The sequence below is a fragment of the Lycium ferocissimum genome, chromosome 9 (assembly GCF_029784015.1).
Source record: "Lycium ferocissimum isolate CSIRO_LF1 chromosome 9, AGI_CSIRO_Lferr_CH_V1, whole genome shotgun sequence".
NCBI classification, from domain to species: domain Eukaryota; kingdom Viridiplantae; phylum Streptophyta; class Magnoliopsida; order Solanales; family Solanaceae; genus Lycium; species Lycium ferocissimum.
This window is the reverse complement of record NC_081350.1, coordinates 19,516,109-19,542,797: the sequence shown is the minus strand read 5'-3', so window position 1 is coordinate 19,542,797 and position 26,689 is coordinate 19,516,109. Positions and strand designations below refer to the sequence as shown.

The window sequence follows — 26,689 nt, the reverse complement described above, 5'->3', positions numbered from 1 at the left end:
TTTTCTTGTTTCACCTTGTTAAAGAATACATTTTTCCTGTCATGCCACAAGTCTTGGAGGGGAGGACCAGTAACCGATGCTTTAACTTTGATCAAGTGAAGCATCCTTAACGTGATTTAGTCAACGTAACTCATGCATAATTAGAAATCATAAAGCTTTTCATTAAATAGTTTCTTTTCTTAAACCTATAAAAAAAAAATGAGAAAGTAACAGTTGTATGTATTTGACTAAATCAGTACATAGGTTGTACTGAAAATCATATTTACATCATAGCAAAAATCAGGAAACTAGTCCATAAAGTGAAATTCTAACAAGAACCTAGGATTTCTATGATGGACTCAGTATCATCTAGGTAGATCTGCTTAATGCAATTCAGTTTGATCTTCTGTACTTCACTGCTGGTATCTTCAAAACACCTCGTGTTACTTTCTTTCCATATTGTCCACCAAATGCAGGCTGGATCAATCCTCCATCTATCTCTGTCTGAGGCTCCTACTCCTGCCTCCTCCCAGCTATAAAGTAACTGAGTAATCCTTTTTGGCATTACCCAAACAGATTGATAAAAATCCTCCATAGCTGGGCTGTAATCCTACAATGTAAAAATAGATGACTAACTGTCTCAACCTCTTCACCACACAAATAGCATCTGGAACAAAGAGAGAACTTTTTTTTTTTTTTTGAGGTTTTCTTGAGTCAAAACAGCTTCTCTTGCCAACAGCCAAGTGAAACATGCAACTTTGTGAGGCACCTTCACTTTCCATATGTGCTTCCAAGGCCAATGTTGCACTTGTTGGTTAAATACAAAATAGTTATCCATACATGCTATATGAGACCTCACTAGAATGACAAAAGATATAACATGGCCCGTTGTGTCTACAGAGCCTCTATGGAAATATGAATAAAAGAAATGCCGGTGACAAGGCGCTGGCTACCCAAAAGAATACAAATAATTGTATTATCAAAAGAATGCTTTGAGCATAGAATGGGGCTCACCAAAAAACTGTAGAATGAGGGAGGTGCTATCAGGGCGCTCTTCGATCCTCTTAAGTCTTTCTTCTGAACAACGTAGAGTATTTTCTTCGTTCACTTTTAAGTGAAGTTTTTTTCAAAAAAATTACTGGATTCTGCTTTCCGGACGAATCTATGTAGATATGCACTACTTGTACTGCATTCTACACTCTGCTTTTCCTCATTTTCTTCAGTTATTTTCCTTTCCAAATTTTTCTAGCTCTAGCAAAAAAATGTGAATCTTTATATTCTCATCTCTTCTTTCTTTTACTTGATGATGACTGAAATAACAGCGGGCAAGTTGATACTCAATTGCAAGTAAGTGGGTCCATATTGCAACCAAACATTTCTGGGAAGATGAACCTGAGTCATGGGGAAGCATACTTGCCACATGACAAGGGCAGTGGAACTGCTCCTTTCAGTAGAGAGACATCTGATCAATCAAGACTTCCAGCAGGAGGTTACAATCGTATAGTTGCATCAAAGTATGTTTCACGCTTCCTCAGTTTAAAACCTGCTGCTTCAAACATTCAGTTCAATCAATCATCAGGTAGTTTGAGTATGAACTTAGTCTATATAGTTGGGTCTTCATCAATTTGTTAGAGTAGCCTGGTTGAGTTTAAACCATCTGGTTGAACAAGAGATTTTCTGTTTACGTTGGTTAGCTATTTCTTTAAGGCTCTGTTTTCTACGTGATAGAAGCTACTGTCCTCACTACGGATAACAGGGATTTTACAAAAGAGACGTCCAGAGTTAACTCTCTGTCTGATTCTTTGCTGAAGGTGGTACTATTAAATTCACATTCATTGAGCTTAACAGTTGTACTGCTTCTTAAACTCTTGATCTTTGGGTAAAATATTATTTGCCACCATTTGGATTTAGCATTTCTGTGAAGTCCAAATTCTTCTCTTTTGCTCATGGAGAACATGTGTATACTCATTTTCTACTGTGAAACACATATTAAACCTCTCAGAGACTCTAGTTTTGGAAAAATTGGTTTTGGAAAAAAGTAGTGTTTGGATTTTGGTTATTTAACTTTTTTTTTTTTTAAGTATCACTAAATCCTTAAATTGTCATAGACGCTTCATATTTTAAAAGTAATGAGAATACTAAACTTATATTTAATTGCTGAAAAGGAAAAAGGAAGAGGACTGTTCAGCTATAAGGCCGTTGCAGCCTATAAGCAAAAGAAATTCAGTTTAGAAATGTGGGGGCCTAAACGTAGAGGAAAAGTAACCGAATTCTAAATTTTGAAAAACTAAAACCAAGAATCTCACTGACCAACTTGGGTATCCAAGTCGGATTTGAAGTCGAACACACTGTATTTTGAACATGTTGTGGCTTTAGAACTTGATACCACATGGTCCAGCAGCTGCCTGAGGCGTCCCATTTTCTTGCTTAAGATGAGGTTATATTGCTGGGTTCAATGTTACGAATGTCAAATCCAACTTTTTGTTATATCCAGGTAAAGATGCTGAAGATATTAAGGAAAGCGTCCAAGTAGAGAGCAAACCTAAGCTGGATGTCCGCCTCACTGACCTGAAACTTGCTCTGGGACCAGAACTGAGGATAGTTTATCCTCTGATTCTCAATTTTGCTATCAGTGGAGAGCTTGAGTTAAATGGTGTTGCTCATCCCAAGTGGATAAAGCCTAAAGGCATATTAATGTTTGAGAATGGAGATGTCAATCTTGTCGCGACACAGGTTAACCTTTTTGAATTCATGTTTCGTCCTGGAAGGTTCTGAAATTATTTTGTCTCTTTTTTATTTTGCTTTTTGTTCTTGGTTGGGTTGTAGGCTCCTTGTGGAACTCTGAGATTTTATTCTCTCTTAACCTGATTTTTTTAAGAGCATTTTACATAAATAGCAAACATTTGGGGTTTGATCAAACTGTATAGCTAATGTTTCAATATTTACGTTCTGTAGCAAATCAGCCTAGCTCCCACATGTGTATTCAATTTTCTTTTTTAGCTGTATTTATGAATACAATAATTTTTTTCACTGTATTCATGAAATATCTATCTGTATTCATAAACTGGCTTGTTGTATTCATGAATACAACGAGTAAAAATTGAATACATATACACCAATAATAACAAAAATACATCATATTTTCCGGTATGTATACAACAGATACAGGTAAAAAAATACAGTATAAAACATTCATACACCAAAAAATTAACAAAGATGCCATATTTTCCGGTATGCATACGACAAATACAACTGAAAAGCATTGTATACACGGTAAATATACAACAAAATAAAGCGAAAATTTGGACTTTTTCCAGATCTGACCGGAAAAAATTCCGGCGAATCTAGATCTGACCGGAAAAAATTCCAGCAATACAGATCTGACCGGTAATTTCACTTTGACGGCTCGAGAACAACAAAACCCTAGTAAAACCAGTCCCTAACCTTCTTTTGGCCATCAGATTTTCGCCTCACTTTTTTTGTAGCGAAATCTCAAATTGTAAGTGCCTTCTTTGCTATTTGTATTTCTGTATGGATTCCTCAAGCAAAAATGTGACTTTCTTTGACAATCCTAGATGTTTTTTCACCGGACAGTGGAAAAAAAGCCTCCCATTTTGGCCGGAGCTCTGGCGGCGGTGATGGGCAGCGGTGGAGCAGTGGGGAGAGCGGCGGGAGGGGGGGGGGGGGAATGCGAGGGATGAGTTGGAACTGAATAGTGGAATGAGTATTCTATTTTGTGTGTGTGTATATATATATGTGGTTACTAAATGGTATTAATACACAAATGTTTGCTATGAAAAGTAATTAAGTTAAACTATAGCTACTAAATGTCAATACCCACCATATGTTTGCTATATCATGTAGTTATTTAATTAGGGTTTTCTCTTCACCTGATTTTTTTTTTAATTAGGATTTTCTCTTCACCTGATATCCTTATTGTCTTCAAGTTCAGGTGAGACTGAAGCGAGATCATCTAAACATTGCCAAATTTGAGCCTGATAATGGACTTGATCCAATGCTAGACTTGGCTTTGGTTGGTTCAGAGTGGCAATTCAGGATACAAAGTCGTGCTAGCAAATGGCAAGAGAAGTTAGCGGTAACATCGACACGTTCTGTGGAGCAAGATGTCTTGTCACCTACTGAGGTTGTCACTTAGATGCCAATGGTTTCTTAACGCACAATCAGTTAAATAATTAAGCAGTAAAAATAGCAGACTTTTTTATGTTAAATTATTTAGAAATTTATCTTATTGGATGTTGATAATCTCAAATTCTCAAAGGTTAAACACGAGCGTGCTCTCCACAAGAATGAGTTGAAAAGGGGTGGTGGGAAGGGAAACAACAACAATTTTTCTAGTGATTTATTTTACAGCTAGCTAAAGAATTATATTACTTTGGCATGCTTTGCTGGTGAACTTAACATGTCAATATCCCTCCATTGTTTTATGTTTTACCTGCTTTGGGAATACTCTAGACTTTGGCATCCTTCAAATACCAATGCTTTTGGGAAGGATAAACTGCATGAATACAAATCTATATCTACAATTACAAAGTTCAGTTTAAATGGCTTAAAAGATGTATTGGTACATGGCTTAACCAACTTTGAAACGGTTCTGGCTGCACAGGCTGCTAGAGTTTTTGAGAGTCAGTTAGCTGAATCCATTTTAGAAGGTGATGGCCAGCTTGCCTTTAAGAAGCTTGCCACTTCAACACTTGAAACATTGATGCCGAGAATAGAGGGGAAAGGAGAGTTTGGACAGGCCAGATGGAGGCTAGTTTCTGCACCACAGATACCCAACTTGCTTTCTGTTGATCCCAGCGTTGATCCTCTAAAGTCACTGGCCAGCAATATTTCATTCGGTACAGAAGTTGAAGTCCAACTAGGGAAGCGCCTCCAGGTTTGAATGATTCTTTTTTATTTCCGTGTCTTTTGAGTTTGCCGGTCCTTAGATTCTGTGCTAGAAATTTCATTAATGATTTTGAAATCTAAGATAAATTACATTAGCTTGAGGATTTTGGAAGATGAACACTTTATACATCAGGAGTGGAGTCCATTGGTCCAACTAAAGATGATTTTGAGGTTAAAGCAAATGAAACTATAAACGTCTGTTCTGGACATCATTAAAATATTGATTCCTTTGGTTCGTTTCTTTGGGGCACAAAACAGAACCTCTGATAGAATAAATGTCGCCCCCAAAATGATGAGCTTATTATAGGACAAACTAATTATTCACTGTTTATTAAAGGGTAAAAATATGTTGGCTGGAATACTTGGAGGAAAAGTTGGTGAGCTTCCCACAAAATACTTGGGTATGCCACTGGGGGCTAAGAGTAAGTCCAAGGAGCTATGGAATAGTGTCTTGGAAAAATGTGAGAAGAAGCTGGTGAATTGGAAGAGTCAATACCTCTCTTTGGGGGTAGACTGACTTTAATAAATAGTGTGTTAGATGCCTCGCCACCTTATATGATGTCTATTTTTGCAGTTCCTATAAGTGTAGTGAAAAGAATGGACACTCTAAGAAGAAACTTCTTGTGGCAAGGCACCTGTGATTCTAAAAAATTCCATCTGGTTAAATGGGATGCACTTACTGTCAGCAAGAAGGATGGGGGCTTGGGAATCAGAAATATGAAAATTCAGAATCACAGTCTCATGATGAAGTGGCTGTGGAGATTTGTCTCAAATGAACAGTCTTGTGGAAAAATTTTATCAGTCAGAAATATGGTATGGAGGGAAATTGGATGACAAAGCCAGTAGTCAGCCCCTATGATGTTAGCGTTTGGAAATCAATCAGGAATATGTGGCCAAAGCTCAAGAACAACTCTTATTTTAAAGTAGGAAATGGTGGGAGGATATCTTTCTGGGAAGACAATTGGTTAGGGCAAAGAACATTGAAGGAACTATTTCCAGATATTTATAATTGGCTTAATGCATATGCAGCCCCCTGAACTTGTCCCTTTTTTTCATTTTGGCACCTCAACTAAGTGTTGTTCCTATTGAACCCCTGAACTCGTCCTCAAGTGTGTCTATCAAACACAATCTGACTTACATAGTATTATATCTTCAATGTAGCAACATGCTAATATATATTCTAATTTAATTATGCCATTTTTTAGCTAAGATTAGCAGCAATTGAGAGGAAAAAAAGAGTAAGCTCTTAATTAAGCTGGCAGTGAAAGAGCAGAACCAGCAGAAACTGACACATCCATGACCTAAAGAATAGCTTACCACACGTCTAAAATATTACTTTACCTTCATTACCACAATTTATTTTTTGCTTCTAATAAAAATCATATTTAGAGGGTTTGATAGACACACTTGAGGACGAGTTCAGGGGTTCAATAGGAACAACAGTTAGTTGAGGTGCCAAAATGGAAAAAAGGGACAAGTTTAGGGGGCTGCATATGCATTAAGCCTTTATAATTTGTGTCAGCAACAAAATTCAACTGTTGGAGAGGTATGGGACAACCAAGGTTGGAGATTGAGCTACAGGAGATTACTTAATGACTGGGAGATTGACAGAATAACAGATTCTATCACACTTTGGAACAGTTCAAAGGTGTTTCCACATCTGAAGACTCTGTACTATGGTCAAGTAATAGCCAAGGTACTCCACTGTCAAAGGAGCTTACAGAGAATACAATGTCTCAAACAATCAAATTGACTGCTGGCCTTGGAAACTGATTTGGAAGGTCAAAATCCCCTATAAAGTAGCATGCTTTACTTGGCTACTAGCTAGAAATGCTGTGCTAACTAAGGATAATTTAACAAAAAGGAACATAGATCTGTGTTCAACATGCTCTCTATGTGGAGAGATGCAGAGACAATCAATCATCTTTTTCTACACTGCAAAACCACAGGTCAGCTGTGGAGGATCTTCATCAGCCTGAAAGGACTTATGTGGGTAATGCCTAGAAGTATTCTGGAGACTTTAGAGAATTGGAAGAGCTACAGTAGCCTAGCTACCGAGAAGGAAAGATGGAAAGTTGTCCCTGCTTGTATTTGGTGGACAGCGTGGAAGGAAAGGAATCAAAGATGCTTTGAAAACAAATGTAGCTCTGTCCAGAACTTGAAGATGAAGTGCGTAGTTTTGTTTTATTTTTGGTGTAAACATGAATATATGGAAGATCATGAATCATTTGTAGATGTTATAGGAACCTTGTGAACCAAAGGAATAGGAGACTGATCTATAGCATTTTGTAATTACTTTGGACTGCATTAACTTGGTGCAGTTTTTTTTCTGGATATATAAAAGAGTTGTTACCTTCTCAAAAAAAAAAAAAAGGTTGAGTGCTAGACACTGGGATGATGTTGTAAATGCTCCTTTATCTGCAGTCTTCTATTTTGTCATACTGCAGTTTTATGCTTGTTTGTTCTGCCCCTTTATCAGTAACCAAGGCTTTTCTACTCTGTTTTCCAGGCCTCTGTCGTAAGGCAGATGGAAGACTCTGAGATGGCAATGCAGTGGACCTTGATATATCAGCTCACGAGCCGGCTTAGGGTGCTTTTACAGTCTACTCCATCTAAACGTCTTCTATTTGAATATTCAACAGCATCACAAGACTAAGCTAAGGTTTCCGACAGTGTACATATTTGATTCTTGCTATAGGACCCTAGGTGTCTAGAACAAACCCCTTTCCCCCACCCCTAAACCATCCTCTACTTGTCACCCTCCAGAAAGAAAAGGAGACCTCGTTGCTGTATCTAAATGGTGTAATTATTTGTAAATTCCATTATTCTTTGCTCAAAGAATGAATAAATGAGCATGTTTATAGGTTATAAATTTTACTTTTTGGTTATGCATGATGCATTAGGGTAGAAGGGTAGTGGGTAATCGGGCGCATTTCTTTTCCGTTCCCGGAGTTTTAGCATTCTTCTTGTATTTTCTTATTTTTAGATTACTATTACTATCTGTTGTTCTTTAGTCTCGGTTATTTTATTATCTTGCTATTGTTTTTGCTTGTTGCTACTGCCTATTTTTCGTCTTGCACTGAGCTGAGGGTCTCGTGGAAACAACCTCTACCTTCCCGAGGTAGAGGTAAGGTCTACGTACACACTACCCTCCCCATACCCCACCTATGGGATTATACTGGGTATGTTGTTATGCAAGATGCATGTCTTCCGTTTCTTCTTAATAATTTTGAGTTGAAGGACGTAAACAGCAGCATCTCTTTACATCACCCTAAACTATTTTTCCTTGATCAATTTTCTGGTGTGAGCAGAACTTTGGGTTCAGAGAAGTAGATGCAACCAAGGTAATACATCCTCCGCCCTTTCTCTTTTTGCTGCACTATGACATAATGAGAGCAATTCCCCTGTTTGAGTTATATAGACATTGAATACATATGTTTTTCAGCACCCACCATTTTAGTAGTTTTCAACATAAGAATTAAATCTCTAAACACAGGTTTTTTTTTTTGTCTCAACCAAAAAAGAAAGATTTGACTCGAGGAAATTGGTGTACGTTCTGTTTGGATAGTGGGATTAGGCATTTTGTTTGGTCCAATTATTGAAATTAGATCTGAAATGATAACACGGAACTGGACCGACATGATATAGAAAACCACCCGAATGCTTCTTTTTCTTTTTTAATTATAATTATGATTATCGTCACGAAAACTTTAAAATAAATATTTTGGATCGATTACAAAATTAGAGTATCAACTCCACATTAGGCTTCTACGTATGCCGACCTAATTTTGGCTTGCTACTATCTTAATACACGAAGGTAAAAGTGATCGAAATTTGTAGACTAAATTCATATGCATATATAGCTATATTACTATGCATGGAGTCAAGATAAATGTTCAGTTGCTATTTGCTGACAACATTATCCCATGTGCCAAAATTAATGCAGACTTCTTTTCACACCGTCACAGACATTTTGACACAGTTCAGTTCCATTTTGCGGCAAACAATTAATTTCTCAAAATCAAGAATCTTTTTCTCAAGAAACGCTATTGAAAAAAAAAAAAAAAAGCGATGAATGCATTTGAAAAGCTCATTATCTCTGACGGAATCGAGGAAGGGCGGGACCATACCAAAGGTCTATTTTACCTCATTGAATTGAACAAAAAATTCGTTCTTACATCCTTTAATGTGAATGTGGAGAGTAGCTTTGGAAAGTATTTGGGATTCCCTATTTTCACAAAGAAACCCACTAAGAATGATTTCCAATTCCTCTTGGACAATTTTAAGATGAGTTTGGCAGGTTGGAAAACAAATTTTCTCACAATGGTTGGTCGAGCAACTCTTATCCGTTCCACCCTTAACAGTTTACTCAATCACATTATGCAATTTATAAAGTTAGCCTCATACATAATTAAAGGTATGGAACGTAATTTTTATTGGGGAACTACTCCTTTTAGGAAAATATTACATCTTGTTAAGTGGTTCACCATTACTACGACCAAATAAAATGGAGGACTAGGGATACAGAGCCTTCAAACTATGAATCTGCATGGAGACTGTTTTACTCACATTACTATGTGGGCTGCTGTACCGCGCAATAAGTACTTACATCGTACTACTACTCAACAAACCAATTTCTCTTCAGCATCATTCAGCTAGGATGGCCATAGTGCCAAAAAAGGATTACTTTGGAGACCTGCCAGGGGTGAGCACATAAACTTTTGGCATGATCCATGGATAAAACCCATCAGTCCATCCGCAATCTTATTCAGGGACCTCTTCTCAAACATGAGATGCATAACAATAACAACGTATCCAGTGTAATCCCACAAGTGAGGTTTGGGGAGGGCATATGCAAACCTTACCCCTTCCTTGGGAGGTAGAATGGTTGTTTCTGATAGACCCTCGGCTCATGAAAAAACATTTCAAAGCAGGTCGGAAAAAGAAATAGCGTAAGTGAAAAAGCCATGGCAAAATACTATACAAATCATGTCAATTCTGAAAAAAGGAACAGTAACTACAACAAATAATACGGTGAGATGCATAACAATATTAGCCAGTATCGATCCAATAGCAGCTGGAACTTTTCTGCTCTTTCCTTTGATCTTCCAGAATCAATCATAAAACTGATTCAGTCTGTATATTTTCCGCAGTATACTAACACTTATGATTGTATTACTTGGGGTCTTAACGGAGTCTGGGTGCTTCACAGTTCAATCTTGCTTTCAAGCTCTAGCTAAAGTACAGTCCAGTACCCACATCAGTACTCATCAGTACTCCTACTTCTTTTAATTGGATTTGGAAACTACAACTTCCACCAAAGCTCAAGTACTTTCTTTGGCTGTTCAATCATGCACGACTGCGCACATCCAGTTGCCTACATCACATTACTTTGATTCCATCACCTAACTTTAGGTTGTATGATTCAAATGAGGCTGAAAATATCAGTCATCTGTTTCTTTACTGCTCCAAAGTTGTATCACTATAGATTGAACTTGGTATTACACAAAAGTTCAGCTGCTTGGCAGCAATAATCAACACCCGTTTAACTGGCTTTCTGCATTTGTGCATTTGCTCCCTCCTAATGGTTTTGATCTTATACCTTCAAAGGCATTCCTTCCCTTCTGCCTTTGGGATATCTGGACCCAAAGAAACAAATTCCTATGTGAAGGGAAACTTTCTTTGTTATATTTCACATTGTTGCACAACAAGCACGCGAATATTGGCTCCTTGCAGGGACTAATAAACCCCGACACTCAACCATTCCTCTATATGTAAAATGGAATCCTCTCAAATACCCTAATTACATGCTTAATGCTGATGGTATGTTGGATATAGATACGAACATTAGTGGTCTAAATGGGGTCTTTAGGAATAGTGAGGGAAACTGGGTTGTAGGATTTACAGGAACCACACATAACTCATGCTTTTGACATGTGAACTGCATGCTCTTCTAACAGGTCTCACATTAGCATTTCAATATAATTTACACCCACTGGAGATTAATGTTGACGCTAAACAAGTAGCTTAACTACCATGTTCTCTTAATAAGCAAAACTCATCATTTTTGGATGATTGCAGGTCCCTCCTCTGGAAGCTGGGTGATCCTACGGTACGTCACGTCTACGGAGAACTAAACAAATTAGCAGATCGATTAGCAGCTACGACCATCACTACTGTTGGAAGCTCTACTTCAACTTCACGTACGCTCTTTTGGGACCCTCCTTCATTCTTGATGGTTATTTTGAGTGCTGACAATAATGGAGACACGTCCATTAGAAGGGTTAATGCAATGACAACAAGCCCTAGTTCTATGGGTAATACTAGCAGTACTATGTTTTCTGTACATACTATGTAGCCAATAGTGGTAGTACGGTGGTACAGCCACAGATGACTTCTCTGTAGACCTTTTTGTTAGAGGATGCAATATATATATCCTTTTATGACCAAAAAAAAAAAAAGTAGCCCGTTTGATTTATATTCCACCAATATATTTCTCATTCACTATAGCAAAAATATGGTACTTGTGCAAATCTAAAGAATGAAAACATTAACTAATATTACCTCCTATACTCTCCAGAATCAGTCAGAGAAACTAAAGAATTTTTTTCTGCAAGAATTGCTTTACATATATTGACAACTTAGATCTTCAATAGTTGAAAACATGCAAGTCCAACAGGGTTTTATAATACCCCTTCTCTATCTCCTCTTCTTTCACCTGATGAAGGAGAAGGGTTTCAATAACGAAATCCTCCCAATCAACATTAACTTTCGTTTTCCTTCTCCTTTTCTTTCCAGTATTTACATGTTCAAGGGAGCCTAGTTCAATATTATCAATTGAACCAGCATCTGAAGGATACATTGTCTTATGGATTCGAAACTTTGCTGCCTTTATCTTCTCTTTTCTCCTTTCATATGCCAAACAACCACTATCATAAGAAGGAGGCATAGCACGCAATCCCACATCTTTCTCCACTATTTGCTTCACTAAAAGCTTTTTGCTCATTTCTGATTCGCCCTTCCACCAATCTGTGTATGAAAATATGTCATAACTTTTCTTCCTTTTCCTAATGTTATTATCTCTGCTATCTGTAGACTCCACCACATACATATCATTCTTAATCTTTGAATAAATCATTGCCAAACACTCCGGCGATATCTGGAATCTATTTGGACTTTCAATACTCAAACTTGATGCATGATCCATCTGAAAGTACTGTGAGTTATTTTCGGTGTCATTAACATCTAAAGCATAATCATTTCCGCTGCTCAAACAATCATCAATCAAATAATCCAGATCAAATCCACCATCCTCAAAACTCTTCCTTTTATCATTACTATTCTTTGACATTGACTTCAACTCCATGTATTGAATAACAAACGACGCGTGCTTCATAATGTTCTTGACAGTAACATCCTCACCCCAAGGCAAAGCTCGAGCAACCTTCACGAGCCTCTCCAAAAGCTCCTTATATCTCAACTTACAAGTAACAGCTGCCACTTGTAACTCGTTCGCAACATCCTCAATCGTCACATCATCGATTTGATTCAACTGTGCAACAAACACCAACACTGCCACCACCACAGGCAACGGTCTCCTTCCCGTCGTCACGTACCACTTCACCAAACACTGCACCAAAAACACACCCTGCTTCAACATCCTCCCAATCAAATCCTCAGAAACCTCACTAAAACTCGGGGAATTCCTAATATAATGCTCGAACGAATCCACAATATCGAATCCAGGCAACTTCAAATCAAGAAAATCAACAACCCTATAAACCATTCTACCCAATTCATAAATATCACACCCCACCAAATTTGCTACTTGAACAATAGCCAATGGCTTTACATCTTGCCTCATTACAACATAAGCACATGCACCAACAAGTACTGAAAACCATCTACCCTGTCCATATTCACTATCAGTAATTTTCTCTACCATAAGTTTAACTTCACTAGATTTTGAGGAAGAAAATCCTAATTGGTACATTAAATCTTCAATTATTTTCTGGGCTAGGTAAATTTTTGTTTGTTTGTAATTATAGAGAGTTCCAGTACCTGATGTGCCAGTTTTAACGTATGTTCCAGCTATGCCACTAATACCACCAATTTGAGGATCAAAATTAACAAAATCTTGAATAACCCCACATGATGTACAGACTAAATTACCTGTTACATCATCTGGAACGATTGTCGTCTTGTCACAATTCTTGCAAGAAGGTGAATTCTCCATTTGAGAGATTTACAAAATGTCAGATTGAGCCTGTTTGACTTTAACTAATTCAAAGTAGCTTATACATGTGTTTCATTATAAGGTAATGATGCTGTTTTTAATGGGTTAACTACAACTAAGCATCCGTGTAATTTAAAATCAAACACTTATACCCTCTATGTTGTCAAAATCCTACACTTACTACCCTCGCTGATATTACTCCCTCCGTCCCAGTTTATGTGGCACTTTTTACTTTTCGAGATTCAAATTGACTAAATTTTGAAGCTAAATTGGGTTAGATTAACTCAATACTTTAAGATTTAAATTTATATATGTGAAAACTACATGAGAAGTACTATAAGCTGCAACTTTTCTCATATCAATTTGGTGAAAAATTACATCTTAAGATCTTGGTCAAAGTTCAAGTAGTTTGAATCTCGAGAACCGAAAAGTGTCACATGAGTTGGTACAGAGAGAGTATTACTTGTTAGAAAAAATTAAATCTTTTATATAAAGGAAATCTTACACAAGTGAAACTTCATCTAACTAAGTATATTTAAGATAATTTTGAAGCTAAAAAATAAATAGAGACATTTTTATATAATAAATATTTTAATTAAATAAATTACAAATAACTACATATTTAAAGTGCAACGAAGTTATTACTAATAGTTGGTACATCTTACTAATCAATTTGTTCTCATTTTTTCTATTTATGAATTCTGAACTATAAATGTTTCAAAAAATATTTATTAACCTTTTAATCAAAACAAACGCATGAATAAAAGATTTAACAAAATCTTTGAGTGTAAGTGAATGATTTCCATAATATAGGGGTGTAAGTGTTTGATTTTAAAATACAAGGGGTTTTATCAGTGACTGAGTCATAGTACAGGGTTGTTTAGTGTAGTTAAACCTTTTTGTGATTTCAAATGACTATAATACCATTAGGGTTATTTATTATTAAGTATCTTTACATGGAGAATGACCAACAACAAAAATTAGATAAGTTTGAAATTTTGTTTTCAGAAGACTTTTTCAAGATCACAAAAAATGTTAGGATCACAAAAAATATTAGGAATAAAATAGTAAAATTTTGGTCAAAATAATTGTCCTAATAAACCAAAAAATCATAAGTTGGAAATGAGATTATGTATGACTTCTGGATGATTTTGGTTATAAGCACCGCTTTTGGTATTTCGCTTACCATATAGATGAAACCAAAAGGTGCTTATAATTTGGTTTGAAGAGCTTGTAAACTTACCCAAACCCCCTAGTTGTGGGCTTCATGATATGTATGCATACTAGCCTCAAATGTTATTTAGATTACTGCACTATATCAATCACCATCCCACACTTTTGCTCAAATTGATAGCAGAAATGGCTGGGCCAAAGCAAAAACTGAAGAAAAGCACCTTCAAGCACACATAAGCAGTTCATTTTTTCCAAAAATATATTTTTCATTTCAGAGAAACATACAATTACACTATATGCAGAAAAATACTAACAAGTCCTCCAATATCATCTCTATATTACAACAGTTACTCAAACTCTTCATGAGAAGATCTTCCCGTCCAAAAGCACAAGAGTCACCTAAAAACCCATAGCTGCATTTTGCAGAAAATTCAAGCCTGGAGATGACTATTGGCAGGCAAAGAGCCCTTAAAAGAATATGTAGCAAATATTGCACCAAAAATTGCATTCAAGAATTGCAATGTTGTCTCACAAACGTGTAGCAGCTGTGTTGGCATTTAGCACGAGTTTCGTGTCAAAATTGCTTAGCAGTGTCTGGTTGCAAGTTCGAGCTCAGCTTGAAGTATAGTTTCCACATCAAATAAAAAAGAATTGCAATGTTGTTTCTCATTTGCAAACCACATTTGGATCTCTCTCTTTGCTATCAGGAGACAAAATATTAATCCTAGCCACACTTTGAAATGCGATCACCAAAACCTCCACGGATCTTTGTACGGAGGGACATAGCTTTCTGTGGGAGGAAGAAGTCGAAAAGATGCCACTGTCTTTTCTAAGGAGGGCCCCATCTGCAGAATAAGGACTATGTCATGAAATTTGCAGCATAGCATAAATATCAGAGGAAAAAAAGAAAAAAGTTGATAGGACTTTTCTAAAATGGGAGATTAGCCCCACTGTTTTAGTTGTTGCATATAGCAAAACCCTGTCATGCCAGGGCACCTAAAAAGAAGAAATATAGAATTTAAATTCAGAAGTCAGAATCTATTTCCTTTTCTTTTTCTTTTTTTTTTTTTCTTTTTTTTTGTGCGTGTATTATGAAATGGACCTTTAGCCTAACACAACCTCCCAAAAGTTTGCTCATGCAGGGAGGATTGCCCAAGACTATATAAGGAGACCACAACTCATTCCTTCAACCAATGTGAGATTTCACACTCCCCCACATGCCCAGGACCAGACAGCTGGAGCGTGGATAATATACACGGGGGCCTAACATTGAGAAACACCAACAAGGATCGAAGGGACTGACATTGATACTTAAGAAATGGACTTTGGGACTAACTCAACCCCAAAAGCTAACTCATGAAGGGAGGATTATCCATGACCATATAAGGAGACCGCAACTCACTCCCTCAACCAATGTGGAACTTGACTATGTATGTGTTTTCATCAAGTCAAGAAGGCATAATCTTATGGAAGGGGAGCCTTGGCGCAATGGTAAGAGTTGTCTCCATAACCAAGACGTCACGGGTTTTGTTCTTGCATAAATACAAGGTAAGAAGGTTGATGTATAAGAGACTCTGTGGTTTGGCCATTACCCAGACCACACTCATAGTGGGAGCTTATTGCACTGAACTGCCTTTTCAAGCAGAATCTTATGCATCCATGTAATGTTGTTTAAAAGACACAAACAAATTATCCCATAAGACAAGAAGGCTTCAGAGATGTATAGAAAAGCCTTCCGTTGAATCTTGTAAGGGAACATCACAAACAATATTTCTAGATAGCATTGTGCCCTTGATGACTCAAACATTGAGGTCTAATTACTAGCTGAACTTCTTAAATTTCTTCAGCATTTTCAATAAAATACAGAAAGAAGCAAATCTTTCATCTGCTTCAATTGTCAGGTTCATGTACGGCTATTTGTAATAATATCAAGTATGTAAAGGCAACGCTGAAGTACTGTACAACTAAGTGATATAACCATTATATGATATTATAAATTCATGCTAAAAAAAATTGAAAAAAATCACAAGATGGAACCACTTACTTTTTCCCATTGCTTGCCAAGAGTGGAAGCGCTAAGAGTATACAAATAACCTGAAATGACAAGCATTCTCCAATAAGCTAGCCAGCAAATCGATTCCTCTAAGTATATTAAACAAATAATAGTACACAATTCTAATCATATATTAAACAAATAATAGTACACAATTCTAATCATTCCATACCACTGAAATGTATTTCAATATAAGCTTATCACTTATCAGGTTACTATGGAATATATGAATATGCTGATGCGCCCCCAGAACTTCGTTCAAGTGGCAAAGGTTGAGGGACTTGTGATTTAGGTCAAGGTTTGAGCCTTGCGCCATGCAACCTAAGCCTGGTATTCATGTGAAAAAGGGTAGAGACAGGACCCATTATCCCGAGCTTCGAAGGCTGCAGTTAGTCCCAAGGGTAGGCCCCAGACGGATTTCTCAGTCATCAAAAAAAAATATGACGATGCAATTACTAAGACTCATCTTCGCATTACCATGTCAATATATTATGTAGGAATATGCCAATGCAATTACTAAACACATCACTTTAGTTGAAGGTACAACATATCTTGAATTTATTACTTACATTTATATTTTTGAACTGTTCAAAGAAGACTTATTAGCTTTATCAAATGTTAAATTACACAAAATTACACAGAGTAAATTTAGAAAACATTTATAAGACCAAAATGACGGGATATTCTTAATCTTTTTGAATTAAGATATAAGATATGCACCTCATAAATTCATGTGTTTGCAGAAATATGTATACCCAAAAGATTTTTCATGTCCTCAATAAGTTTTTACATAGGATTCTTTTATTCTTGGCCAAAGACCAAAAATCTGTAAACATGAAAATAAGAATAGTCTGTAATATGCAGTGAAGTCATAACTACGCGCATACCAGCCCAAAGATATATGCTTGAGGAAAAATGATCGGCCATGTCCAAGAAACCAGATCAGACCAGAAAATTAAACACCTTCCTATGCCACCTTTTAAAGCCCCTCTTGACTATCAACTGAAAATTAAGGGGTCGTTTGATTACAAGGATAAGTGATTATAATCCCATGATAAAACGTAGAACTAATTTATCCCACATTTGGTAGGATTTTAATTCCGTGATTGTTACACCACAATTGTGGTATTATTTTATACCACACTGTATGTGGGATAATATCCCAAGATTAGTAACAATCCTGGTATAAAACAACAAAGCCCATCTCCAAAACTTTTCTCCCGATGTCTGTTAAGAAAACCAAGATTAAAATTGAAACTAAAAGTGCATCCAAATTGATATAGTTTAAACCAAACACATATCCCATTTTTAGTCCAATAAACCAAACATCTATCAATAAAAGTATAATCACTAAAGAACCCGGTCATTATTTAATCCTCGTATTATAATCCCCACATTATAATCCCAATATAACTTGTTTAAAAAACAACGACCCCAAAGGAATAGATTATTTAGTACCCTTGTTCCCTTTTATGTGACATCTTCTCTTTTTAGTTTGTTTCAGGAAGAATGACACTTTTCTATATTTAGAAATAATTTAACTTTAAACTTCTTATTTTACCCTTACTAACATGATTCAGTGGCCACGGAAATGTCGTGGCATGTTTAAGACCACAAGCTCCAAAGTCTTTATTTATTTCTTTCTTAAACTCCGCCTAGTCAAATAGGTTCAGATGAAATAAAATGGAGGGAGTACTCTAAATCATGAGTAATAAGTCAGCACATAGGATGAACTTTTCCACCTTATGTTGAATGTCGTATTATTTTGAATCACCTCAAACTTGTTATGTTTTTACTGAAGAATACTTAGCTAATGAAACAATTATTTCATAAATATCGTATTAACTAGCTATAGGAGAAACTAGCAAGTTTATGATTTTAAATACCATAGTTACATCTCAAAAGGGAAAAGTACCTCCTATTAATAAATACACTTCCATTTTCACCTAAAGATTATGCGTGCAAAAAGTAAAGTAAAATAGTCACTAACTAAAAGTCAATTTTACCATCTCGTTCAGCTGTTGCAGCAACATAGTGGCGGAAAAGATTTGATCCTTGAGACTGCATATTACAACATGAAATATGAGAACTGTAGAAAATCATTCAGGATTTAGATTTTTAACTTAAAGAGGAAACTTACTGTTTTGGTTGGTGATTTCCGAACAAGGTATTCATAGTACCAATAGGGCTCACCATCAATCTAATTTGTTATAAAAAGAAAATAGTTGACTGAGTGCATGTCGACTACAAAGTGGGTCCAAGAACTCATAAATGATAATTCACGCCGTGTAACACATAAGTGAAAAGATACTCACTTCAGAAGCATGTGCATCAATAAGTGAACTTTCAGCCAATCGCTGAGTTGAAGTTACACGCTGTAGATACATATGAAAATGTTACCTCACACAGATACCATAGTGGATTTATTTTGAGATCCATGCAAAAAGAAAAGGAGAAAGAATGGGCTGCATTTCAAGAAGTTTTATAAGGCAGTCGGTGGAAGAATATGTGCAATGGCTCAACCAATGTGCCATCTGCTTAAGAGTTAATGTAACCGAATCTCTCGCGAGAAACTTTGTGATGCATGAAACAACTTATTTGGTTTCGTGAGGTGATCAGTTCAAAATTGCTATCATTTATTCTCAAACAGAACAATATGTTAGTTCCATATCGTATTTGCACAGAAGAAGAGGCTGAAAATCTGATGAACTAGTAAAACATATTCTAAAAAACAGCTGGGCTTGATATGCAAACCACATCATATATTTGCTAGACTCAATTATTGTATTTGTTGCCTTTGGAGTCATGGAGTCAATTTATTTGAGATGGAACATAGAGTCAATTACCAAAGCAGATTTATCAGCCAAAACAGAATCAGCAACATCTTTTGCACTCCATGTACTTTTCTCCTTTGACTTTAAGAACTGTGTGTTGGGAGGACCTATCTGAACAAACATATTGCATTAAGTCGCAAAGAAAGAACGGAAATATGGTCAAAGTTAACAAGAATCAATTCAAGAGTAGACGAATTACCGAAACAGAAATGATGAGATTATCAATGATGTCAACTCGTTCAGACACAATGCGAAGGCGTGCATCAGCTGCATGATATATTAACAGATGGAAATTAAGCCATTAAATAAAAAATAAAAAGCATATTTTAGAACCTTGTGACTCGAGTATTCTTTTTTTCCTTTTTTGGAATAAGTGAAGTATGTATAAGTAGACTATGATAGGGCAGCGGTGCTCAGAGACCGTGCGGCTTAGTTAGGACTTTTACCTAGTTCATTGACTTCCCAAATATCCAACCAGAATATCAAATAAAGTATATCTTAAGTATCACCTTCTTTGAAACGGGAGACAAGCTACAGCGACTTACGTGATAGTGGCGCAGCCGATGAATAACGCTCTGATTTTCTGGTTTCCACCCTTCAAATATATAAAAGAGTAAGGTTCCTACAAGTTAAGGATGCAGTGCATGAAAATAGAGGTTTTCTTTCATACAGCTCATTTGCATAAAACTAAAAAACAAACAAGAAAAAACAAATCTATAATGGTTGTTAAGTGAGCCACAGACACTTAGTCAACGGGAAAGCATTAGTCAACGGGAAAGCATACTATACAGAACAGAAGTGGATTTGTTCATCAAAAATGGATACAGATTTTTTGGCAAGTGAAAAAGAACTGGAAGTTCTCACTTGCATGATGAGACCTTAAAAACTGAATTCAGGGCTACGAGTTTGTTCGAGTGAATCCCCGAAGGCACCTGGGGGGGGACTGTCCAAACGTACTGAAGGATGTGAATGCGTACTTCAGCAACTTGTCTTTTTCATCCAAAGTTAGAATTTTCAAAGGTCTAAGTTTCTTTGGCCTAAAATTATCACGCCCACTGTTTCTTAGTATAAAACTCCATAAAAACCAGCAATGTAAATGATTTTCTAACAAGTGAGAAATGGAAAGCAGACAAGGATTTAGTAACAAAGCTATTGCTTACCATTTGAAGACAAACTTCTTCGAAGGCATTTCTATAGGATACAAGTAGGAATAGGCATTTATGTCATCGACAGTTGAACCCATTTTCAACTCTTCTTCAGCACTAAAACCTGCATATAATAGCACAGATGAAAAGACCAAATTGGGAACCCAAGTCAACCAAGTCTCTTTTAACTAAACCTAAAAGCAATTATAAAATGCAACACAATATTTTCCCTTGAAACAGGGATCTTTACATTAAGCTAAATATTTGTACATACAATCATGCTGCCCAGAATCTACCTACGTAAATCAATTCAATCCCAGATGATCTCAGTTGCCAAAGAAATGTATTAAACTATCTACTAAAGTTTTAACCATCCGAAGGTTCCACATCAATCTATACGACGCAACTATTGGATATACTTCTGGAAAAAGCAGTAGCTACTGCTTTGCAATCCACAAGTATTTAAACTTAGAGGAAAAATGGAAGGAAGTACCAAATTGCACCAATTTGAATATTTGATTGCTCACAGGGCCAACGAGTCCAAAAAGTTTAATTGGGCTAACATTTTTACAGAACGAGATCTAGTTAAACAATGTGCTCAATCCATATACTTGAGAAAGCAGCAAGGAATCCTCCCCCAGCAAGTTCTTTCTCTTATTTTTTAAGTGGAAGAAAGACAATACGTCACTACTGCTCAAAGTTGCTGTTAAAATGATTTATCATTCTTTTATTTACCAAATATATATATTTATATAATTTCAATCACCTAGGAGAGGACCTAATGTGTTTTTCAGCATATGAATGTAACTGTTCCTGACCTTGGACATCCAAATAACATCCACACACCCGGCATTGGTTTTGAATCAGCTGTAATATTTTTATCTCACTCCTTACTCTCCAACACTCCCTCACCTTTCATCTTGATTCATTTTAAGGTAGTCTAACAAGGTAAACAAACGCCAGTGCTACACTTATTCCTCTTTTTTCCTTTTTTGATAAGGTAAATAATTTTATTAACAATTGTGGGGACCTCGTACACTAGCGATATACAAAAGGAAGAGAACCTACACCAAAAATTTGGTTCTCAACAAAAGAGGTACACTTATCCCTCATTTCCCTTCTTTTCCCTCCATGCCGTCCAAATAAAGACTAAAGGCAAAAATAAACAATATGTTTATCTGCAGTAACAAGATTTAGGGTGAAACACTATTTGCTGACTCCTAATTACAAAATTGGCTTTTGTGCTTAGTCCATCCAGCTTACTTGACCACTTCCTTAATTGGCAATAAATTAAAAATTATATTGTTTTCTCCTTTATCCAGATTATTCTAATAACCATCCTAAACATGCATGTTTAAGTTATTTTATTATAAAAGACCGTCCCTTTATGAAGAGAACTTATTTCCTCAGTCCTAAAAAGATTGGTCTATCTTTTAAAACTTTTCTCCCTCCAGCAATTCAAACAAACATAAACTAGTTTGCTAGTAATAATTTCAAAACTTGGTTGACATCTCCTTGACTCACTACTCAACTTTATTAGACACTTTACCATGTAACTACTCTTTATCATTTTGTGCGACGCTATTACTATCTTAGGAGTCAAACTATATTTTCTATGACCACAATTACTTCAACCATTTTACTTGTAAACAGGGGTGGAGCCAGCATTGTAGTTACAGGTCCGGCAGAACCCAGTAGCTTAGGCGCAAACCCTGTATTTGTTTTAAAAAGTTATTTAATATGTATAACTAATTAATCCAGAATCTTAGGCGCAAACCCTGTATTTGTATTTAAAAAGTTATCTAATATTTATAACTCATTTATCCAGAATCCAATAAGCAAAAAAAAATACTGGATATGTCAAAAAGAGTCTAACTAGGGGGAGAGAGATTTCGAAAATGCCAATAAGTGACTTTAAATGATAATGCTGATATTCATCTTATCACTAAACATTACAAGCTGAAACAACAGATAAGGTAAGAATAAATTCACACAAGGAAACCTCAAAAACTATGATGTGGAATTGGAATTGATACTTAGACACACCCAAAAATGCAAACTTTACCTGAAAATGGGAAAATTAGATTTAGTGAAGAAGAAAGAGCAATGAAAGTCAAGTCCCTTCTTGAAACCCCATACTGCAAAGTGGGTTCTTTGGAAAACTCTGAACATGACCTGATTTTACCACATTTCTTTTGCTTCCACACAATCTTGTTCTGGTTCCTACAAGAAACAAAAAAAAAGGCAATTTTTGTTAAGGTAAAGAAGAGATAAGAGAAAGGGAGACAATAGTAGGAAAAGAAGATTACTTTAAGGGAGTTGGAAGGATAGAAGGCAATGGAGGAGATGAGAGAAGAGCTGTTGCCATATTTTTGGATTTAGCTCATATCCTCAAATGAAAAACAATGTGATCTTTTTACCGCTGAGCTTGTGTTGAAATACAATATAAATTTCCTTTTCTTTTAGGAATTGTTTAGTTGATGGACAATTTATATTGGAGCTTTTTTTTTTTTTTGGTCTCTTAAAAGGTGTTATTAGGGTCCAACTAAACTCAAATAAGTGCAGGAAACCCCACATTAAGGGATAAAACACTTCCTAACAAAGGCAACTCTGTAATTCGAGGTACTCAACATCCGTTGTTCATTTGGAATGAAAGTGTTATCTGCTAGAATTTTTGGATCTTATTTTTTATGATTATTCAGGCAAAATAAAAATACCCATTTAAATATCTATTTATAAAAAAAATTAAAAAAATTCATTGGAGTAGTTATGTGCATTGTACATTCTGGGACATTACAATTCACACTATTGTATACCTTAAATATATACGATATACATGCTAAGTTGTTCTCTCCACCTGTATTCTTCACTAACTTTTTCATCATTTCTCTTGATTTGAACGCCATTTTGTTCCTTTTTTTTTTTTCTTTTTCTTTGTTTGCGATGTCCGATACCCGCATCGTGACCCGACTAAATTCGGATTCATGCCGGGTAATCCCAAATTAAGGGGGGGGGGCAAGAAAGCACTCCCTAACAATGGTGACTCTATACTTAAGGGTGCTCGAACTCGAGACCTCTTGGTTAAGAATGGAGTAGTATTAGCCACTACGCCACAACCCTTATTAATGTTTCTTTCACTTCAACACTTCGTTTTGAGAATTTTGATGGAATTGGAAGTGTGGGGTTGTGATTCAGGGTTTTAGAGCTGAAACCCAAAAAAATCGTTTTTAGAGGATAGTTAAATCATTTATTTGTATACCCGTTAACTTTGGAAAATAGATCATAAATTAGTCTTTTTATTTTGATTCAAAATAAGTGTTCATTTACAATTAAAAAGGAATTAATTTTATTTTTTCAAATTTGCCTTTATTAAGTACTAGTGACCAGATCTCAATGTGTCAAGTTTATAGCTGGAAAAAAAAAAAGTTAATAGTATTTGCAAATTTTAATTAAGAATAATTTAGTCAAAGTACCTATTTTTGCCTAGAATGTTAGTAGTATTTTCTTAAGGAATGTGTTAAAAGCTAAATGGACATTTATTTTGAATCAGACAAAATATTTTGAAGGGAAAAGAATAAACTATATGATCCTCCTTCTTCAACTAATATACAAATCGTATTCACGTGATAATGGTGAAAACAAATTGAGGGGAAACAACATTACAATTATATAAATATAAAGTCAAATGCGAGATTCAATTGTTGGAATAAAATATCTTAAAATCAGAATAATATTTACTTCAAAAATAAAAAAGACAAGAGAGAGGGTAAACGATTAAACAATGTAGCAATTTAGTAGCTCAGTTGGTTGACTACTTGAATTTTTACTTTGTTCGTGACGGTTCGAATCCCCACGTTGTAATCTCCTCCCCCAACCCCTCTCCCCCTCCCCCAACCATGTAATAAAAAAAAAAATTAAAAAAAAAAAGATTAAACAAATAATAATAAAAAAAAAAAAAAAAAGGAATAACAATATCTTGATTTCACGAAGAAAAAACGTGATTATGTGACCAGGGTAAAATTCTCTCTCTCTCTCTCTCTAGATGTGTTTGGTATGGAGGAAAATATTTTTCAATATTTTCTAATTTTCTCATGTTTGGTTGGTCAAATTGTTTTGGAAGACATTTTTTCTAGGAAAATAAGCTCCTTAAAAATGAAAAAATGACTTCCCTAATGAAAATAAGAAAAACAAGTTTCATAAGTAATATTTCAAATTCAACGTCTCCTCCCCACCCAGTCAATGCCCCCAATCCCCACCCCTTGACCATCCTACCCCCCGCCCCTCCCGAACCCCCACTCCCACCTCATACTACCCCCAAATGTATTTTGCTAAATTACATATAAATACTCTTAGGATAATGTCTTTTTGCTTACTTATAAAACACTAGAAAATAAGTAAGAAAACCACTTATTTTTCATGGAAAACTTTTTCCTTCATACCAAACACACCCTTTGTCTTTTGTTTTTTCTTAATTAGTATGTGATTTGTTTCCTAAAAGAAAAGAGAAAAACGAAAAATTTATAATAAAAAACAAAAAGAGGTGCTTTGAGACGGAATCGAACCCCGTGGCCTTAGTTATAGGAGAACCTATAGGGGTCGTTTGGTGTGAAGGATAAGCAAAAATAGTCCCGGGATAAAATTTTAGTGTCTCCTTATCCCATGTTTAGTTGGAATAAAAATCCTGATTAACTAATCCCGAGATTGTAGCCTTATTTTATCCCACCTTGAGGGTGGAATAACTAGTCGCTGGATAACTTATCCCGGGATAAATTGTTTCCCAACCAAACGAGCCCATACAGATGGAGGAAGGGGTTTTAATTTTTCATACGAGAAGACAAAAAAGTCCTTATCATTAATTTATTCTGACTACAAATACAATTAACTCAAATGCAAAAAATCCAAAAGGAAAAAATACAGAGCTGAAATTAGAAGGTCTATTTCAAGATGTTGATTCTCATATGAACGTTGCACTTGGCTTTGTTTGTTGATGCCGGAGCTGGAGCTTTCCCCTTTGGAGTCAATTCATGAATTCCTTCACACGTTACTCTGAAACCGACTATCTTACTTTTTAATCTGTCCATCTACACCACAATCCTCGAATCCATCACTATTGTCACCGGTAGCCGAGCTTTTCTCAAGGCCAACACTGAATCAATATCAAGCACTTAAGACTCCTTCGACAGAGTCGAATGTAAAATACTAACGTTACTCGGACTGCTAGTGAACCCCGGAAACCATTCATTTGCTAAAAGAAGTAAGAAAACATTACTTTAAAAATATTATAAAAAGAAAAATTCATTTGCGACGCACAAGATGCACGTGTGATGCACAGAGAAGCTAGTAAGTCAAGAAACATAGGCTTAATGAAAATAAGATTCAGAGATATGCTTAGTGAGTCGGAGGTGAGCAATGTTTTTAGTTGAAACAATGCATATCTCCGAATCTTATTTTTTGTTTGCTGCAATTTCACGTTTCATCTTCATCTGATCATTATGACTTCATCTGCTGTTCAAAGAAGTGCAGCAATGGAGGTAGTGGGAAGAAGGAACTTCCCCACCGCACCCACTACCACCGCAGCAAATCGGCCGGCCGCTGTCTTAAATCCAAATGCCTCCACCGTTACCACTGCTTAAATAAGTAGTTTTTCTACCATATTATGTTTATTTGTTTACTAAGAATGATGTCCAGAAATTTACATCTTAAAAAGAAGGAAAGGCAGAACAATGCACAATACTCAATTCTTCGAACTTGAAGCAGATGATCACCAATTCTTTCGAATACGAAGCACAAGATGCTCCATACCGGAAATAATGGAAAATTATTATTCAAATTTCAGCAGAGATAAAATAAAAAACACAAAGTGGTTTTTTCATATATGTCTAAAGCATTGGTAAATAAAGATACGTGAAGTGCTATGAGAGGTAGCAGGTAGCGGTAAAACAGTAGAGGGCACACAAGTTTGGTCTGGAAACTACTGTTATTAATAATAGGGAGAAATTAAACTTTGCTTCATGCGTCTCTCTTATCTAAGTGTAACATATTTAACACTCTAGCATATCAAACATAGAGAAGGGACAAAGTAAAATCAACAGCACAAACACAAATCCCGTAAAATAACAGGCACCAACCCAATAACTTCTAGTATAAAATGTCTGGAGAAGTTACAAGGCAATGTCACATTATAACAGGTCAAGACATAATAAAATAAGATTGCATCATGAAAATATGACACATCAACACATCTGCAACTACTTTTAAGTACTACCACCGCCGCAGATGTATTCGGGCTCTTCTATGAAAACATCCAACTTCAACCGAGCACTGGAATTAACGACATCTCTCGAGATGAAAAGGAATTTTT

The 26,689-nt window shown here is 35.9% G+C and overlaps 3 protein-coding genes across 7 annotated transcripts in view; 1 reads left to right on the top strand and 2 right to left on the bottom strand.

Annotated features, from left to right (window-relative positions):
- Positions 1 to 7,775, top strand: part of LOC132029810 (protein TIC236, chloroplastic) — a 31,006-nt gene extending 23,231 nt beyond the window's left edge. For all 4 annotated transcript variants that reach the window (XM_059419182.1, XM_059419179.1, XM_059419180.1 and 1 more), the window contains 5 exons: positions 1,302 to 1,558; positions 2,474 to 2,712; positions 3,932 to 4,123; positions 4,604 to 4,876; positions 7,397 to 7,775. In XM_059419182.1, the coding sequence (XP_059275165.1) occupies positions 1,302 to 1,558; positions 2,474 to 2,712; positions 3,932 to 4,123; positions 4,604 to 4,876; positions 7,397 to 7,543 (1,108 nt within the window). In that variant the 3' untranslated portion in view covers positions 7,544 to 7,775. The remainder of the gene's footprint in view (positions 1 to 1,301; positions 1,559 to 2,473; positions 2,713 to 3,931; positions 4,124 to 4,603; positions 4,877 to 7,396) is intronic.
- A 1,512-nt stretch (positions 7,776 to 9,287) lies between these two features.
- On the bottom strand, positions 9,288 to 13,214 carry LOC132029809 (plant-specific TFIIB-related protein PTF2-like). Of its 2 annotated transcripts, XR_009407936.1 has the most exons (2): positions 11,452 to 13,214; positions 9,288 to 11,138 (listed from the first exon to the last, which is right to left on the bottom strand). XR_009407936.1 is itself a non-coding variant. In XM_059419178.1 (1 exon), the coding sequence occupies exon 1, from the start codon at positions 13,121 to 13,123 to the stop codon at positions 11,537 to 11,539; it is 1,587 nt and encodes a 528-aa protein (XP_059275161.1). In that variant the 5' UTR covers positions 13,124 to 13,214; the 3' UTR covers positions 11,342 to 11,536. The 2 variants fall into 2 exon arrangements, 1 of the variants encoding a protein (XP_059275161.1); XM_059419178.1 differs by lacking the exon at positions 9,288 to 11,138 and having other exon boundaries at positions 11,342 to 13,214.
- A 1,391-nt stretch (positions 13,215 to 14,605) lies between these two features.
- LOC132029808 (psbP domain-containing protein 5, chloroplastic) lies at positions 14,606 to 22,745 on the bottom strand. Its single transcript, XM_059419176.1, has 11 exons — positions 22,638 to 22,745; positions 22,394 to 22,551; positions 20,344 to 20,452; positions 19,729 to 19,778; positions 19,383 to 19,450; positions 19,196 to 19,294; positions 18,665 to 18,724; positions 18,490 to 18,549; positions 18,356 to 18,410; positions 16,341 to 16,390; positions 14,606 to 15,141 (listed from the first exon to the last, which is right to left on the bottom strand). The coding sequence occupies exons 1-11, from the start codon at positions 22,694 to 22,696 to the stop codon at positions 15,043 to 15,045; spliced, it is 867 nt and encodes a 288-aa protein (XP_059275159.1). The 5' UTR covers positions 22,697 to 22,745; the 3' UTR covers positions 14,606 to 15,042.
- Between the last annotated feature and the right edge of the window lie 3,944 nt (positions 22,746 to 26,689).

Excerpts from the sequence above, each read along its gene's own strand:
- LOC132029809 (XM_059419178.1), bottom strand. The coding sequence starts at position 13,123 with ATGGAGAATTCACCTTCTTGCAAGAATTGTGACAAGACGACAATCGTT.
- LOC132029808 (XM_059419176.1), bottom strand. The coding sequence starts at position 22,696 with ATGGCAACAGCTCTTCTCTCATCTCCTCCATTGCCTTCTATCCTTCCA. Across the intron at positions 18,550-18,664 it reads TTGATGCACATGCTTCTGAA|ATTGATGGTGAGCCCTATTG; the intron begins GTGAGTATCTTT and ends ATAACAAATTAG. Across the intron at positions 18,411-18,489 it reads GGAAATCACCAACCAAAACA|TCTCAAGGATCAAATCTTTT; the intron begins GTAAGTTTCCTC and ends TGTAATATGCAG.